The sequence below is a fragment of the Protobothrops mucrosquamatus genome, unplaced genomic scaffold, assembly GCF_001527695.2.
Source record: "Protobothrops mucrosquamatus isolate PMUCROS unplaced genomic scaffold, P.Mucros_1.0 scaffold4302, whole genome shotgun sequence".
NCBI classification, from domain to species: domain Eukaryota; kingdom Metazoa; phylum Chordata; class Lepidosauria; order Squamata; family Viperidae; genus Protobothrops; species Protobothrops mucrosquamatus.
The window spans coordinates 71589-85133 of NW_015390216.1; the positions used below are offsets into that span (position 1 = coordinate 71589).

Consider the following 13545-nt stretch of genomic DNA (forward strand, 5'->3'; position numbering starts at 1 on the left):
AAAATGATATATCTTTGATATTTGTCACCAAAGAAATTGTATAGAATGTATATAGGTACTACAAATTTATGCTGGAAATGTGAACAACGTGGACATTTTATCATGTTGTTGTTGTTAGTTGCGAAGTCATGTCTGACCCATCGCGACACCATGGACAATGTTCCTTCAGGCCTTCCTGTCCTCTACCATCTTTTGGAGTCCATTTAAGTTGACACCTATTGCTTCAGTGACTCCATCCAGTCACCTCATTCTCTGTCGTCCCCTTCTTCTATTGCCCCCAATCTTTCCCATCATTAGGCTCTTCTTCAGTGAGTCCTTCCTTCTCATTGGCCAAAGTACTTGAGTTTCAACTTCAGGATCTGGCCTTCTAAAGAGCAGTCAGGGTTGATCTCCTCTAGGACTCACCAGTTTGATCGCCTTGCAGTCCAGGGGACTCGCAGGAGTCTTCTCCAGCACCATAGTTCAAAGGCCTCAATTCTTTTGCACTCAGCCTTTTTTATGGTCCAATTTTCACAGCCATACATTTCAACTGGGAAAACCATGGCCTTGGCTATACGTACTTTTGTTGGCAGGGTGACGTCTCTGCTTTTTAGTATGCTGTTTAGATTTGCCATAGCTTTCCTCCCCAGGAGCAAGCGTCTTTTAATTTCTTGGCTGCAGTCCCCATCTGTGGTGATCTTGGAGCCCAGGAAGATAAAATCTGTCACTACCTCCATTTCTTCCCCATCTATTTGCCAGGAATTGAGAGGGACGGATGCTATTGTAGATCTGTGAAAAAGCAAAAAAAAGGAGGGTGTACAAATAAATACATTAAGTCAGAAGATCTTAAAGACTAATATATATTGAAACCAGAGACTTTCTTTTGGGACTAATAGATAAGCAACTGGATTACTATATACTCAAAAATAAAAAACACCACCCACAGCAGAGGAAAGGTGCTGAAGATTATGGAATTATGGAGATGGTCAAATTGATTTCTTTGATTAGAGAAAAGACAATATCTACATTTATGGCTGACTGGAAACCCCTTATAGATTTTTTTGCATGAAACAGAAAAAAATGCATTTATGATGTGGTTTTGATGATTAGGGGAAAAAATAAATAATGGAAAAAAGTGAGCTTTCTTTTGTAACCATAGAATAAGAGTTAGTTTTATATTCATTTTTATATTTGCTGCAAGGGAAATCGGATGCTTCTTCTTTTTATTTCTTTTATCTTTTCTCTGTTTTTCTTTCTTTTCATTCAACGCTAGTTTATAGACTATAAAAAAATATATAGCAAAACTATTAGTTGTAGGTTTTTATGTTCTTTTAAAACTTTAATAAAATTTATCTAGAGATTTTTAAAAAATCCAATGGGAAGAGTTCCCATAGGCGACCTTCCTTTGCAATTTTAGTTCAATCCTGGGAAAACTAGGTGGTTGTAAACCAGTGTTTCTCAACCTTGACAATTTTAAGGCATGTGGACTTCAACTCCCAGAATTCCACAGCCAGCATTGCTGGCTGTGGAATTCTGGGAGTTGAAGTCCACATGCCTTAAAATTGTCAAGGTTGAGAAACACTGTTGTAAACTGTTGGAGAAATTATTGTATAATTATTTCCACAAATCCCTTGTCCAACTTGTATCTTAAAACAAGAGCAAGGACACTACCCTTCACCCATAAGAATGTTATCACCTTGAATAAGTACTAAAAGAAAAAAAAATAAGGGAGAATTTTCCTTCACGGTGCTAAGTCCAGGTTTTCCCACAACTAGTCCAGTATATTTAGCACTTTATGAGAAGGACTAATGAACCAGCTTCAACTTCCCAGGTGTTCTGTCAGCCTTTAGAGGGTGCTGACAGTTTGATTTACTGCTGCTCTTATTTATCTTTCTCCTATTCTTTTACCAGGGTGCAAAAGGAGAAAAAGGTTCTGCAGGATTTCCTGGAATACCTGGACGGGTTGTAAGTTTCGGACAAATTTGGGGAAGTTCTATTTGTTTTTCCTTTTTCCTGCACACTATTACAACTGGTGAGTAACTCTAGCTCTATTTATAAAAACAGGGAGAACCTGGGAGGAGTGGGAAGGATGGCATACCTGGAACTCCAGGTTTTAAGGTACCCAATGTATTGATTTTGTGCAAATATTGTATTCATAACTGGAACTGAAATTAACTTCATGTATATGCATGACGTATACAAGTAGTTCTCGACTTACAACCATCCATTCAAAGTTGCAGTGGCCCTGGAAAAAGTGACTTACGACCGTTTTTCACACTTCCAACTGCAGCGATTCACTTAACCACTGTATCAAGTAAGGTTATAAAATGGGGCAAAAGTCACTTAAGAACCATCTCACTCGGCAACATAAACTCTGGGCTCAGCTGTGGTCGTAAGTCGAGGGCTACCTGTCTGCATATACTTTTTTTCTACTTTATTAATGGATTTTTATTTTATTAATCTTATTCTTGTATGTTTATATTTCTTTTAAACAAATGTGCTGCTTAAGTGCAGCTACAAATAATTAAATGAGACCCAATGGACTCAATGGACTGGGAATCCATCTGGCAGGGGGAACAAGGAAACAATTCATAATATAAAAAGGAGGATCAGACAACTCCCTCCCACTTACACCACTCATCGTCTTGACCTTCTAATAGGACCCTGCAAGGGTTCCAGACATGTGTATGTGCTCTTAAATTTGTTCCATGGAAGGGAGGACTAACCTAATTAAGACTGTTCAATACATCAAAGCTGATCCATGCTTATTGGCATGCAGATATAGTATAAGCATGGAGACTCTTGCAGTCATCAGCTGCATGATTTGGCTCTCTTCCGTATGTTATTATTGCATATGGAATTCTTAGGAAGTTTTTGCTGGCTTTTTCCATCCCTTCCCTTGCTACATACCTTGGAAATTCCCTAATCAAGTTAAATTGCTCTTTCTGGCATGTAGCAGTAGCTCTGGCAGCAATAAACAGGGAGCATAGGAAATTTGAAGAGCAATGCAAGTGCATCGTCTGGATGTCCTTCTTGCTATCTGATTTTTTTTAAAATCTGATTTTTAATATATGCTTTTGTTTAAATACATTGTATTCTTTCAGTCATTCCTAGGTTATAATACAGAGCAGAAAGAAGAAGTATAGCATTTATTTCTGAATAGTTTGAAATTATAAAAGCAATGATCTCTTGTTTCTGCTGGATTAAAATGCTGCCATTTTGCCTTTTAACATCTGCTGTTTATAAAACATCATTTCACTTGGGTTTTTTGTAATCAAAGTCAGAATATTTTAACAGGAAAAGCATCTTTGAACATTTCTTCTGGAATCTTCTTCAGTTTCTTTCCAAAAGTTCAGAAATAGGGTTTTTTCCCCCCCTGGAAACAGTAAATACTCTGCTACACATCAAAATCATGTGCTCCATAAGTTGGCCTCTGTAGACCCATACATTTGCAAATACTCTGCTGTGGAATAATCAAGGTCCCACCCTTCTTTGTGGAAGAGTTTTCTTTGTCATTGGGAACTCTTTCCATTGGATGGGAAAACAAATATTTATCCATTTTCCCACTGTTCATAATCCCCCTCTTTAAGAAACTCAGAGCATGAGTACTTCAGAGTTAGACTTTCTTCAAAATGTAGGGAATGGAGATTATATAGTTATCATATCCACAGGTTACACTAGTTTTTAAATTCCCAGCCAGAATGGATCATAAGAATAAAAGTAGCCCTCAACTTACAACCATAATTGTGCCCAAAATTTCTGTTGCTAAGCAAAATATTTCTTAAGTGAGTTTTGCCCCATTTTACAACTTTTCTTGCCATAGTTGTTAAGTGAATCACTGCAGTAGTTAAGTTAGTTACCTCCGAGACCGTCTTCTGCCACAGATTACCTCCCACCGGCCGATACGCTCCCACAGAGAGGCCCTCCTCAGGGTGCCGTCAACCAGACAGTGCCGGCTGGCGACCCCCAGGGGGAGAGCCTTCTCTGTCGGAGCACCCACCCTCTGGAACGAGCTGCCCCCAGAGATCCGGGTGATTTCGGATCTCCCCTCCTTCCACCGCGCCCTCAAGACTTGGTTGTTTCAGCGGGCAGGACTGGCCTAGGGGTATTTTAAATTGGTTTTAACTAAATTTTAGTAGAAGCGGCCTATTTAAATATTTATTTTTAATTATTCTCTTAAATTTTATATTTTGTATTTGTATTAAACTGTTTTTAAACTGGCTGTAAGCCGCCCTGAGTCCTCCGGGAGAAGGGCGGGGTATAAATATAATAAATTCAAATTCAAATTCAAATTTAGTAACACAGTTGTTAAGTGAATCTGGATTCCCCATTGACTTTGTTTGTCAGAAAGTCTCAAACAGTGATCACATGACCCCAGGGCACTGCGACCGTCATAATATGAACCAGTTGCCAAACTTCTGAATTTTGATTGTGTGACCGTGGGGATGCTGTAACGGTTGTAAGTTTGAAAAAATGGGCATAAGTCACTTTTTTCAGTGCCGTTGTAACTCTGAACAGTCACCGAACAAACTGTTGTAAGTTAATGACTACTGGTTGACTTACAACCTTTTGTTTAGTGACGGTTTGAAGTTACAACAGAACTGAAAAAAGTGAGTTACAACTGATCCTTGCACGTATGATAATTGCAGCATCCCCAGGGTCACATTTTCAAAATTTGGGAGTTGGCAACTGGCACATACTTACAATGGTTGCTGCATCCTGTGGTCATGTGTTGTGATCTTCCCAGGCCGCTTCCAATAAACGAAGTCAATGGGGGAATCCAGATTTATGTAACGACTGCATGAGTCGCTTAACAGTTTCGGTGATTTGCTTAACTCTGGCAAAAAAGGTTGTAAAATTGAGCGTGGCTCACTTAACAACCACCTTGCTTAGCAATGGAAATTCTGGTCTGAATTGTGATCGTAGGTCGAGGACTTGTGCTGCTGCTGCTGGTGGTGACAGCAGTAGAGAAGTGGTTTGGTATTGCTGCCTTCTGGAATGCTTTTATTTATTCATTTATGGGATGGCCAACTCCTATACAATTGTGCACAGCTTATAACCAGGAACCTAAACACACACACACACACACACACACACACACAAATCATGTAAAAGACAAAACAGACTGGAAGAGTGAAGTAATCAAACTAAAACAAAATTAATTGAAGCAAGGGAGAAAAACCAAAGCAAAGCAAAACAAAATGAAAAGGGGGCTCCACACACAGTGCCTAAGGCCTGGGAGAACAACTAAGTCTACAGTAATGCCTGGATTACATTGAGACAATGGTTTCATGTGGATGTTAAATAGACAGGGAGGAACTGTGGGGCTCTTTGACATCCATATGTGAGGGACTGCAAGTGAAACCTCTCCCCATCTGTCAACACTGGTGGAAACTAGCCACAAAGCAAAGAGAAGAACCACTGATAAATTGGACCTCCCATCCCCAATTCAAAAGCCACAGGCAGATCAAGGAGCACAAAATTGGATACATTACCCACCTCCTGACTCTCCACCACAGATCGTGAATAAGCACGATGCCAATGCCATCTCCATACTAAATCTTACATAGCTTACATTTCTGGGATTTCTTGTTCATCTCCCATTGAAGTCCAAATTATGAGCTTTGGAAGGGTATGATCAGTCATGGTTGTTAGCTGCTGCTAGCTATTTTAGGGCAATAATGGCTTGAATCTCTATTTTGAGTGTGCCCAGACGTGCATTCTCAGTCTAGAGATGGGAAGGTCTGAAAAAAAAAAACAGAAAAATGGGGGAAGTTTTTTTTCCCTCCCACCCCCCAAATGTCTTTTCCCCCAGTTTTTCCGGTTTTTTCCCAGACCTCCCCATCTCTAAATTTCTCACACACATATATATGGAATGCAAGCAGTATTGAGCAACTCAGAATGATAGCATTGGGAAAATAATATGCTTGGATCCTCTTCTAAAAGTTGTCATTTCAAAATTTCAAACACAGCGACCATTTTTGTACTATTGTACTATTTCCTGAATTCTCTGATAAAATAGCCAGGCAAATTTTTATATATTTTCCTGACTAATCCCATGTATGGGCTCCTAATGCTTTCCAACATGAATCAATACTTGTTCCAGTTGCTGTTAATGCACTGGGTCATCGTTAGCTGACAAATGCAGCCAAATCAACTACCCCCCCCCCCGACTCTTTTGGAAAGGTATCCATATTTTGTTAGCTATGCCCTCTGGAGGCAGAAACCAATAGAGCCTCACACATCAGCACCGTTTTCATGTTCTGCTAAATGTGGATGGACTCTTGGTCTTTTCCAGAGATTTATTTCATAGGAAACAGGCCTGAATATAGATTTTGCATCATTGGGAAGATCTGTAACTAAATACAAGTGGAAGAATAAAAAAACAGCTTAAAGAAACATGTTGTGTAGCAGCAAGATTTAGCTTTGTGTATTTTACTGGCAGATTTTAGATATTTCCCATATATTGGTTGAGTTAAGTCCATGCTGTTACAGTTCCCAGTGTGCTACTGGAAATTTAATAGTTTCATGATTATTTCTTAACATTAAGGGAGAAGTTGGACAACAGGGTTCTACAGGACCAGAAGGAAGACGGGGGAATCCAGTAAGTTTTTCAATGACTTTTATGTCAAGTTCTTTATCTTTTGAGGTTGTTTTACTGACATTCACTTTTCCTTGTTAAAATCTATTTTTAAAAGTTGAGCATCAAACAGAATACAACCACATACCAAATCCTGGCAGCTGATCTTTTAATGTTTCTTTAAGAGATTAGGGAGGATTTTCTTCTTTGTGTCACTACTGTACTTTTCTTTTGGAGGAGCAATTACTGACATTCATCAACATGACTATTTCTTCCTTTCCATCTTAGAAAAGTAGTGCTTTCATAGGGAGCTTGTTGGCATAATGTTTTATATTGTTTATTTATTTAAAACAACTTTCTACTGCTTCCATTAAAAGAAGACTCAAAGGGGTTTATGATTAATATTTGGGGGCATTCTGAAGTCAGAGTTCTGAGGAATGGAAGCTGGGATTGATGTCTGCAGGACCCACCACTTTACGGATTAAAGTGATGAAAAGAGTCATCATGCCATCATAATGCAAGTTATAACTCTTTCATACATTTCTATGATATCTTAGCACACATATTAAAGGAGCAGGGCTTGGGTTCACAGTGCTGCTTTCATCATTTCCACCCAACCTCACCCTGGGGAGTATCGTTAACTAGCAGTAAGATCTGCATCTCAATTTATCCCCAAAAGTGAGTGGTGAGAGATAGACAGACAGACAGACAGACAGACAGACAGACAGACAGACAGACAGACAGACAGACAGACAGACAGACAGACAGACAGACAGAACGAACAATAAAGCAATGTCTGTCAGGAACTAAAGAATTTTGATCCAAACATCCTTGCAAGGTGCATAGTTTTTACCGTAGTTCCAAGTTTTTCAAAATTCTAACTTGCTAGTATTCTTCCTCCTAAACTGTGTCTGCTGAGCCCATGTTCCAGAGTTTCCTGGACCCTTCCATTTTTCTGCTCCACATCTCCATTTTTTCCTTCTTGGAGGTACTGTCAACATTTTATCAATTACTTTAGTCTCTGTGATTCTTCAATATCTTTTTAGTGCAGGTAGTCCTTAACCTATGACTGGCTGTTACCATTTGAAAGCATGGTAGACCCCCAAAATCTACTTACTACCTGGTTTCAAAGTGCCCATGTTGCCTCCACCATGGTCACATGACCCCATTTTGGGTGCTCAGCAACTTACCTGCATTTATGGCCATTTGCAGTTGCATGACCTCAATTTACAATGATTTTGCAAGAATTGGCATTTACTTCCCATTTCTGGCAAAAACCGCCCCATAGTGGACAATGGGTTCATTTAATGATTGCAGCGTTCGCTCAATGACTGTAGTGTTTGCTTAATGACTACTGCAAAAAACCCATAACGTTGGGTTTAGTCACCCAGTTTACAACTGTCACAACTTACGATCATATTTGCCAGGCTCAATTACAGTCATAGCCCAGGAAGTACTTGTAGATCTACCTTACACTGCATGTTTTACAGAAAACAATTTTTCTAGAGCAGGAGAGAGAATTGGATTGCAAATTAAAATTCTTCACTCATATGCCAATGGAGGATATACCCTGTTAATTCCACAAAGGACTTCCCCTAAGACTGCCTTTCCTAAAGCCAATGATTCATGAAATGCTCCATACAACTTTTATAAAACTCCCAGAGAGTGGCATTTTTCCCATTTGTAAAGCATCCAAACATTCTGTTTCCCTCAGTTATTTAACCATTGTATGGATAATCTGCTTTGAGTTAGTGTTTGATCAGAGACAGACATTCTTTATCATTTCGGTTAATGTAATGCTCACAAAAGCTAGATGTTATATGGTACAGATTAAATTGAATAAAGCCAGCAGTTTTAATTGTTTAGAAACATTACATTGAAACTTATATTTCATGTTTATTTTCCTATCTGTATTTACTGTGCAATTGTTTAATCTATCACCCATTGTTTCTTGACCCTATATATCATTTGGAATTTGGACAGATATACAGTTGTGGGGTCCTTGGTGCTTTCTGAGCTTGGTTGTTTTCTTGCAGACCTTTCATTACCTAACTAGGTAACATCAGTGCTAGCACTATAGCTAGGTAGCCCTGAAGATATTACTTACATCTACAACAAAATATCAGGGACTTAATAACCATTTTGGTCTTTGACACACTGATTTTCAGATTGATCCTCTTCATGGAGGAGCTATAGAGTCTAAAAATCACCATACACCTCATTTGTGTCATCAGCCAATAGCACAACATCATAAGCAAAACAAAACGTACATGAACATTTATACCCGCCACCAACATATTTCTCATGTCACTACAAGCATTCTTATTATTCATTTAGTTTATTCATTTAGAATATTCAGAAGTGTTTCAATGATGAAATTCTGGATGGTATATCCCAAAAGTAATTTTTCAAAAGGCAATTGGACTTTGTTTTTCCTTGAGGACGTTTTGCTTCTCATCCAAGCAGCTTTGACCGAATGGTGGAGAATGAAGGATTTATATTCCTTGCAGTCATCTGCTCGTTAGCACTCTTTCTGAGAGTTGTTGAGGCCACTTGAAGGTTTATCTGTGTCCTCAGGGTCACCTGAATAATGCAAATGTGTGTGGAACCTTCTTGGAACTGCTGAAAGGATTATATTGTAAACAGGAGATAGGTGGTGTCATATCCCTCCCCCTTTGTTGAGAGAGGGCTGTAGATGGCCTCTTTGACCTCTTTTTCAAACCAGTCCTCTGTCCAGAATGTGGACTTTGATGTCTTCAAAAGAGTGACCTTTGTCTTTCAAATGCAGATGAATTGCTGACTTTTGTCCTGATGGCTTTGCTCTCCTATGTTGTGCCATGCGTTTGTGAAAAGGTTGTTTTGTTTCTCCAATGTACAGATCATATAAGTACATGTCTCACTGCATTGTACTGCATATATCATGTTGCTCAGTTTGTGTTGCTTAGTATTTTACCCTTGGGGTGGACAATCTTCTGCCTTAGTATATTTTTGGGTTTGAAATGTGTCTTCCTTCCATCCTCCACCATTCAGTCAGAGCTGAAGAAGCTTCTTGGATGAGAAGCAAAACATTCTCAAGGAAAAACAAAGTCCTTTTGGACTTTTGGGACATCCATGACCTAGATGACTGAGAATCTCCATAGACATCTGGGTGGTATATCACAAAGCAGATATACCTTTCCACTCCACAAATTCCTTGAATCTGCTTTAGAACAGTGAAAAAGTTCACTCAAGTTGCAGAATACATTGTTAATTTGTTCAGATGAAAAGTTAATTCACTTTTGAAATTAAACAACAATTTCATAACTATGCTGAAGTATTTTGTATTTGTTATTCTAAAAAAAGAATTTTTTTTTAAAAAACCATGAGACTTGTTTGCCAGTATTTGACCAAATATCCACCCTTTGCCAGATGGTTTTAGACAGATCAGAGGAAGAAAATACTACCTATTTTAGAACGACCTTTCTTCCTAGAACTCCATGCCTTTTCTTCTATGTGACTTGCAGAGCATTCTTTGTTTAAAATTTCCATCTATAATTTTTGCCAAATGCTCTGTGCTCTGGTTGTTCTCCTGGCAGCTTTCTGTGTATCAAGGAATAAATGTTATGTAACAAGGAAATTTAATTTTGAACAGAAAATAAAAGGGATTTGCCTGTTAATAAGATCCACCCAGATGTGGAGTGATTCTTCCTTCTTTAATTTTTGCTCATAAAAGTATAGGTGTCAGCCACAGTGAACTTTCGTGTGGAGATACCATAAGAAGAATCAAAGTGAAGGCTATTTCTGAGCACAGTTTTGGTGGACATATATTATTTTTAAGCTGAAACTGAACATGATTGCTACTAATTTTTCAGCTATTCTGAGGCAGGCTTAAAGAATAGCAGTAACAAGAATTAACTGCCAACTTGAAGTCTAACAAAAGCTATTAGAAATAGAAATAGAAGTCTTTATTGGCCAAGTGTGATTGGACACACAAAAGGAATTTGTCTCCGGTGCATAAGCTCTCATAATACATACAAGCAACAAGTGACAATCATAATCATAATCATAAAAATACAATCATCATAAATCATAGATACAACACTCAATGATAGTCATAGGATACTAAAGCAATCAGCATAAATCATAATAGGATACTAACAAAAGCAATCAACATAAATCATGAGATACAACAAGTTATAGTCATAAGAATCTAAGGATATGGTAATATGACAGATGAGAAGGATAATAAGTAATACAGCCCTATTAGGTGCCTTCATGAAAAACGATATTCAGAAGACTGCATGTTTCAGACTGTGCATAGCTTTTCCTTGTTGTAGTGATAGGTTAGCCAGAAAATATTTTTTAGATAAATATGAGTGCCAGATTGCTATTTTGATAGGACTTTTTATTTATTTATTTATTTTAAATATGGAACGCTTCACGAATTTGCGTGTCATCCTTGTGCAGGGACCATGCTAATCTTCTCTGTATCGTTCCAATTTTAGTATATGTGCTGCCGAAGCGAGCACTTGATAGGACTTTTGATTGATGGATTGATTGATCAAGTCTATTTCAATTCTTGAAATAGGCCACATAAATAGACCTTCTAGATCGGATGGACCATTCAATTCTAATAGTGATCAGTTTATGTTAGTTTTCTATTTATTAATGTATAAATCAGTCCATTTCAATAAGTAAAGAGAAGCCCTCCAGATGTCTTAGGCTTCTACTCGTATCACCCAAGCAAAATGGTTGGAGAAGTCTTGGGACCCCGATATATGAAAGAATGTCCATCAGTCACATTCTTCCCATCTGCGATTTCTGTTACAAATCTAGTTGTTTTCAATGCAGTGCTGGTCTCTCCAACAGCAGTATCATAAGATATCAGTATATTTAGCAGTACAGCATTTGAAATCTATGTGCATAAGCAAAAGTTGCACCAGCTAATAGTGATATACTGTATGGTCTTTGTTCCTGAATGCAGTTGCAAATGTAGAAAGTAGGGGATGCCACTTTTAGTATATCCAAGTATACTACACATTTTAATTAAAATAATAAATTCTGTTCTTTTAAAAATATTGCCTTAAGAATTTAATTACTATGTGTTAGACCTTTGGAGGCAAAGTGTGCTTGTAAACTCTGCACACAAATGTACTTCCTCTGCTTCTTATGATCAGCATAATGTGATAGGTGAGGTCTAGATTGAAGATCCCCTTGTAAAATTCAGCATGTGGCTGTTCTTGGCTGCTAGCAAGTAAATCATATGATATGCTCACCCTTGGCAAGAACTGTTGGTTTTTTTCATGTGGCTTCCAGTAGCAAAGAAAACTGGCAGCTTCTGTTTGTGGTATGCAAGTTGTGTGATGAAGTAACTTCTGCTAAGGTTAAATGATTGTGGGTGCCATGAGCCTTGGTGGTCATTAAATGAGTCACAGCCACTGTGAATGTGGAGAGTTCTGTAAACTCAAACCAGCCAAGCCAAAAAGCACAACTGCATTTAGATAGTCAGGGTTTTCCAACAGAGACACCAAGTACTTTTCTGAATGTTTTCTTGCCAATGCTTTTTATGGCGTAGGAGGAAAGGGTCATAACCCAAAACTTGCTACAATGAGGATGGAAATTAGATTTTCTTTTTTTTAAATAAAGACCTCATTGTTTTTTGTTATTTTCCCAGAAAATAACTCAGTCCAAAAATAAAAGCTGTTTTTGAGATGAAACATTTTTTTCTTAATATTTTACAATATCCCTAAAATAAAACAGAAAAAAAAGAAAGCAGAGAAAGTTTCATGCAAAAATATTCTCTTGAAAGAAAGATTAGTATCTTGCAGACACAAGGAACATTATTACATTGAAAGAAAATAATTTAAATCAATTCAAAAATACTTTTGAAGATACATTATGCATAGTGATTCCATAGTTTTTATTTAATGAGCTAGAAGCCCAGGATAGAAACAGCTATGTAAGTTTAATGCTTCATAAGAGTAATTATGTATGTGGTTAAAGATCCAGATCAAGAATTTTCAGATGCTTCCCTCTGTGCATTGTTAAGTCATGCTCAAGAATCAGTCAAGAATTCTAATTTCCTCTGTTGATTCACAGCTCAAAGATTACAGTATATACCATGAAAAGTGGTATATACAAATATAATAGGTGATACTGCCAACATGCAGCTATTTCTAACCAATGTTCATGATTATGTTTCCTTATAATGGATAGTCGTTCACACATAAATATGTACTTACAACTTCTGTTTCAAGTCTGATGTCACAGTGGGATATGAATGCATAATTATCTCCATGGATAATTAAAGAAGGAATAAAGAGCCTCAAGTGAGAAACACAGTGGTGCTTCTGTTTAATATGCTTTAATTTATTTTTCCCAAGGGAATTCCTGGGATCCCTGGAATTCAAGGAATAAAAGGAGATAAGGTATTTATCAGGATGTAGACTTAATATAGAGACATTTCCTGTTTTTTTTTTTGCTTTAAAATATTACTGCCACAGTGTATTCTATAATAAATTAAATAATGTTTTATTTTGTTTTTTAAATTTATCATAGGGTGAAAGTGGGCTGCCAGGACAAGAAGGAACAAAAGGATCGCCAGGGTTACCTGTATGTTTTTGTTATTCCATATTTTTTGAAGTGGGTATGGCAAAATGCCAAGGTTATAGGAATCATGGACCTGAAGAAAATCACGCTACCCAGTTCCGTATTATACTTTCACAGCAACTATAAAATCCAGAAGTCAATGTCCGAATGAAATGAAGACAATGATGGAATGAAGACAAAAATGCTAGTTTTAAAATAGAGAAGAAAACCAGTATAACTTCATCAAAACAAACTAATTATGCTGCCGATGCGCTGTCTTGAATTAATGCATACTGAATACTACATGGAAATTGAAGTTAAATGCTTTTTTGAAAGGGGGAGACTATTCATTGCCTTGAGGATCCTTTCAAATGTTCTGTCACTCACTCATTAGGGAACTTGAAAATTATGATTCTTTC

The 13545-nt window shown here is 37.6% G+C and overlaps 1 protein-coding gene and 1 non-coding gene across 2 annotated transcripts in view; one reads left to right on the forward strand and one right to left on the reverse strand.

Moving 5' to 3' along the window:
• COL21A1 (collagen type XXI alpha 1 chain) overlaps positions 1-13545 on the forward strand; it is a gene marked incomplete at its 3' end in the record, with an annotated part of 60871 nt that overhangs the window by 31478 nt on the left and 15848 nt on the right. Inside the window, exons 14-18 of the mRNA XM_015828179.1 lie at positions 1891-1944; positions 2044-2097; positions 6530-6583; positions 12922-12966; positions 13097-13150. Coding sequence (XP_015683665.1) covers positions 1891-1944; positions 2044-2097; positions 6530-6583; positions 12922-12966; positions 13097-13150 — 261 coding nt within the window. The remainder of the gene's footprint in view (positions 1-1890; positions 1945-2043; positions 2098-6529; positions 6584-12921; positions 12967-13096; positions 13151-13545) is intronic.
• On the reverse strand, positions 10961-11067 carry LOC114923534. The gene has a single exon (XR_003810661.1). It is a non-coding gene; the product is annotated as a U6 spliceosomal RNA (small nuclear RNA).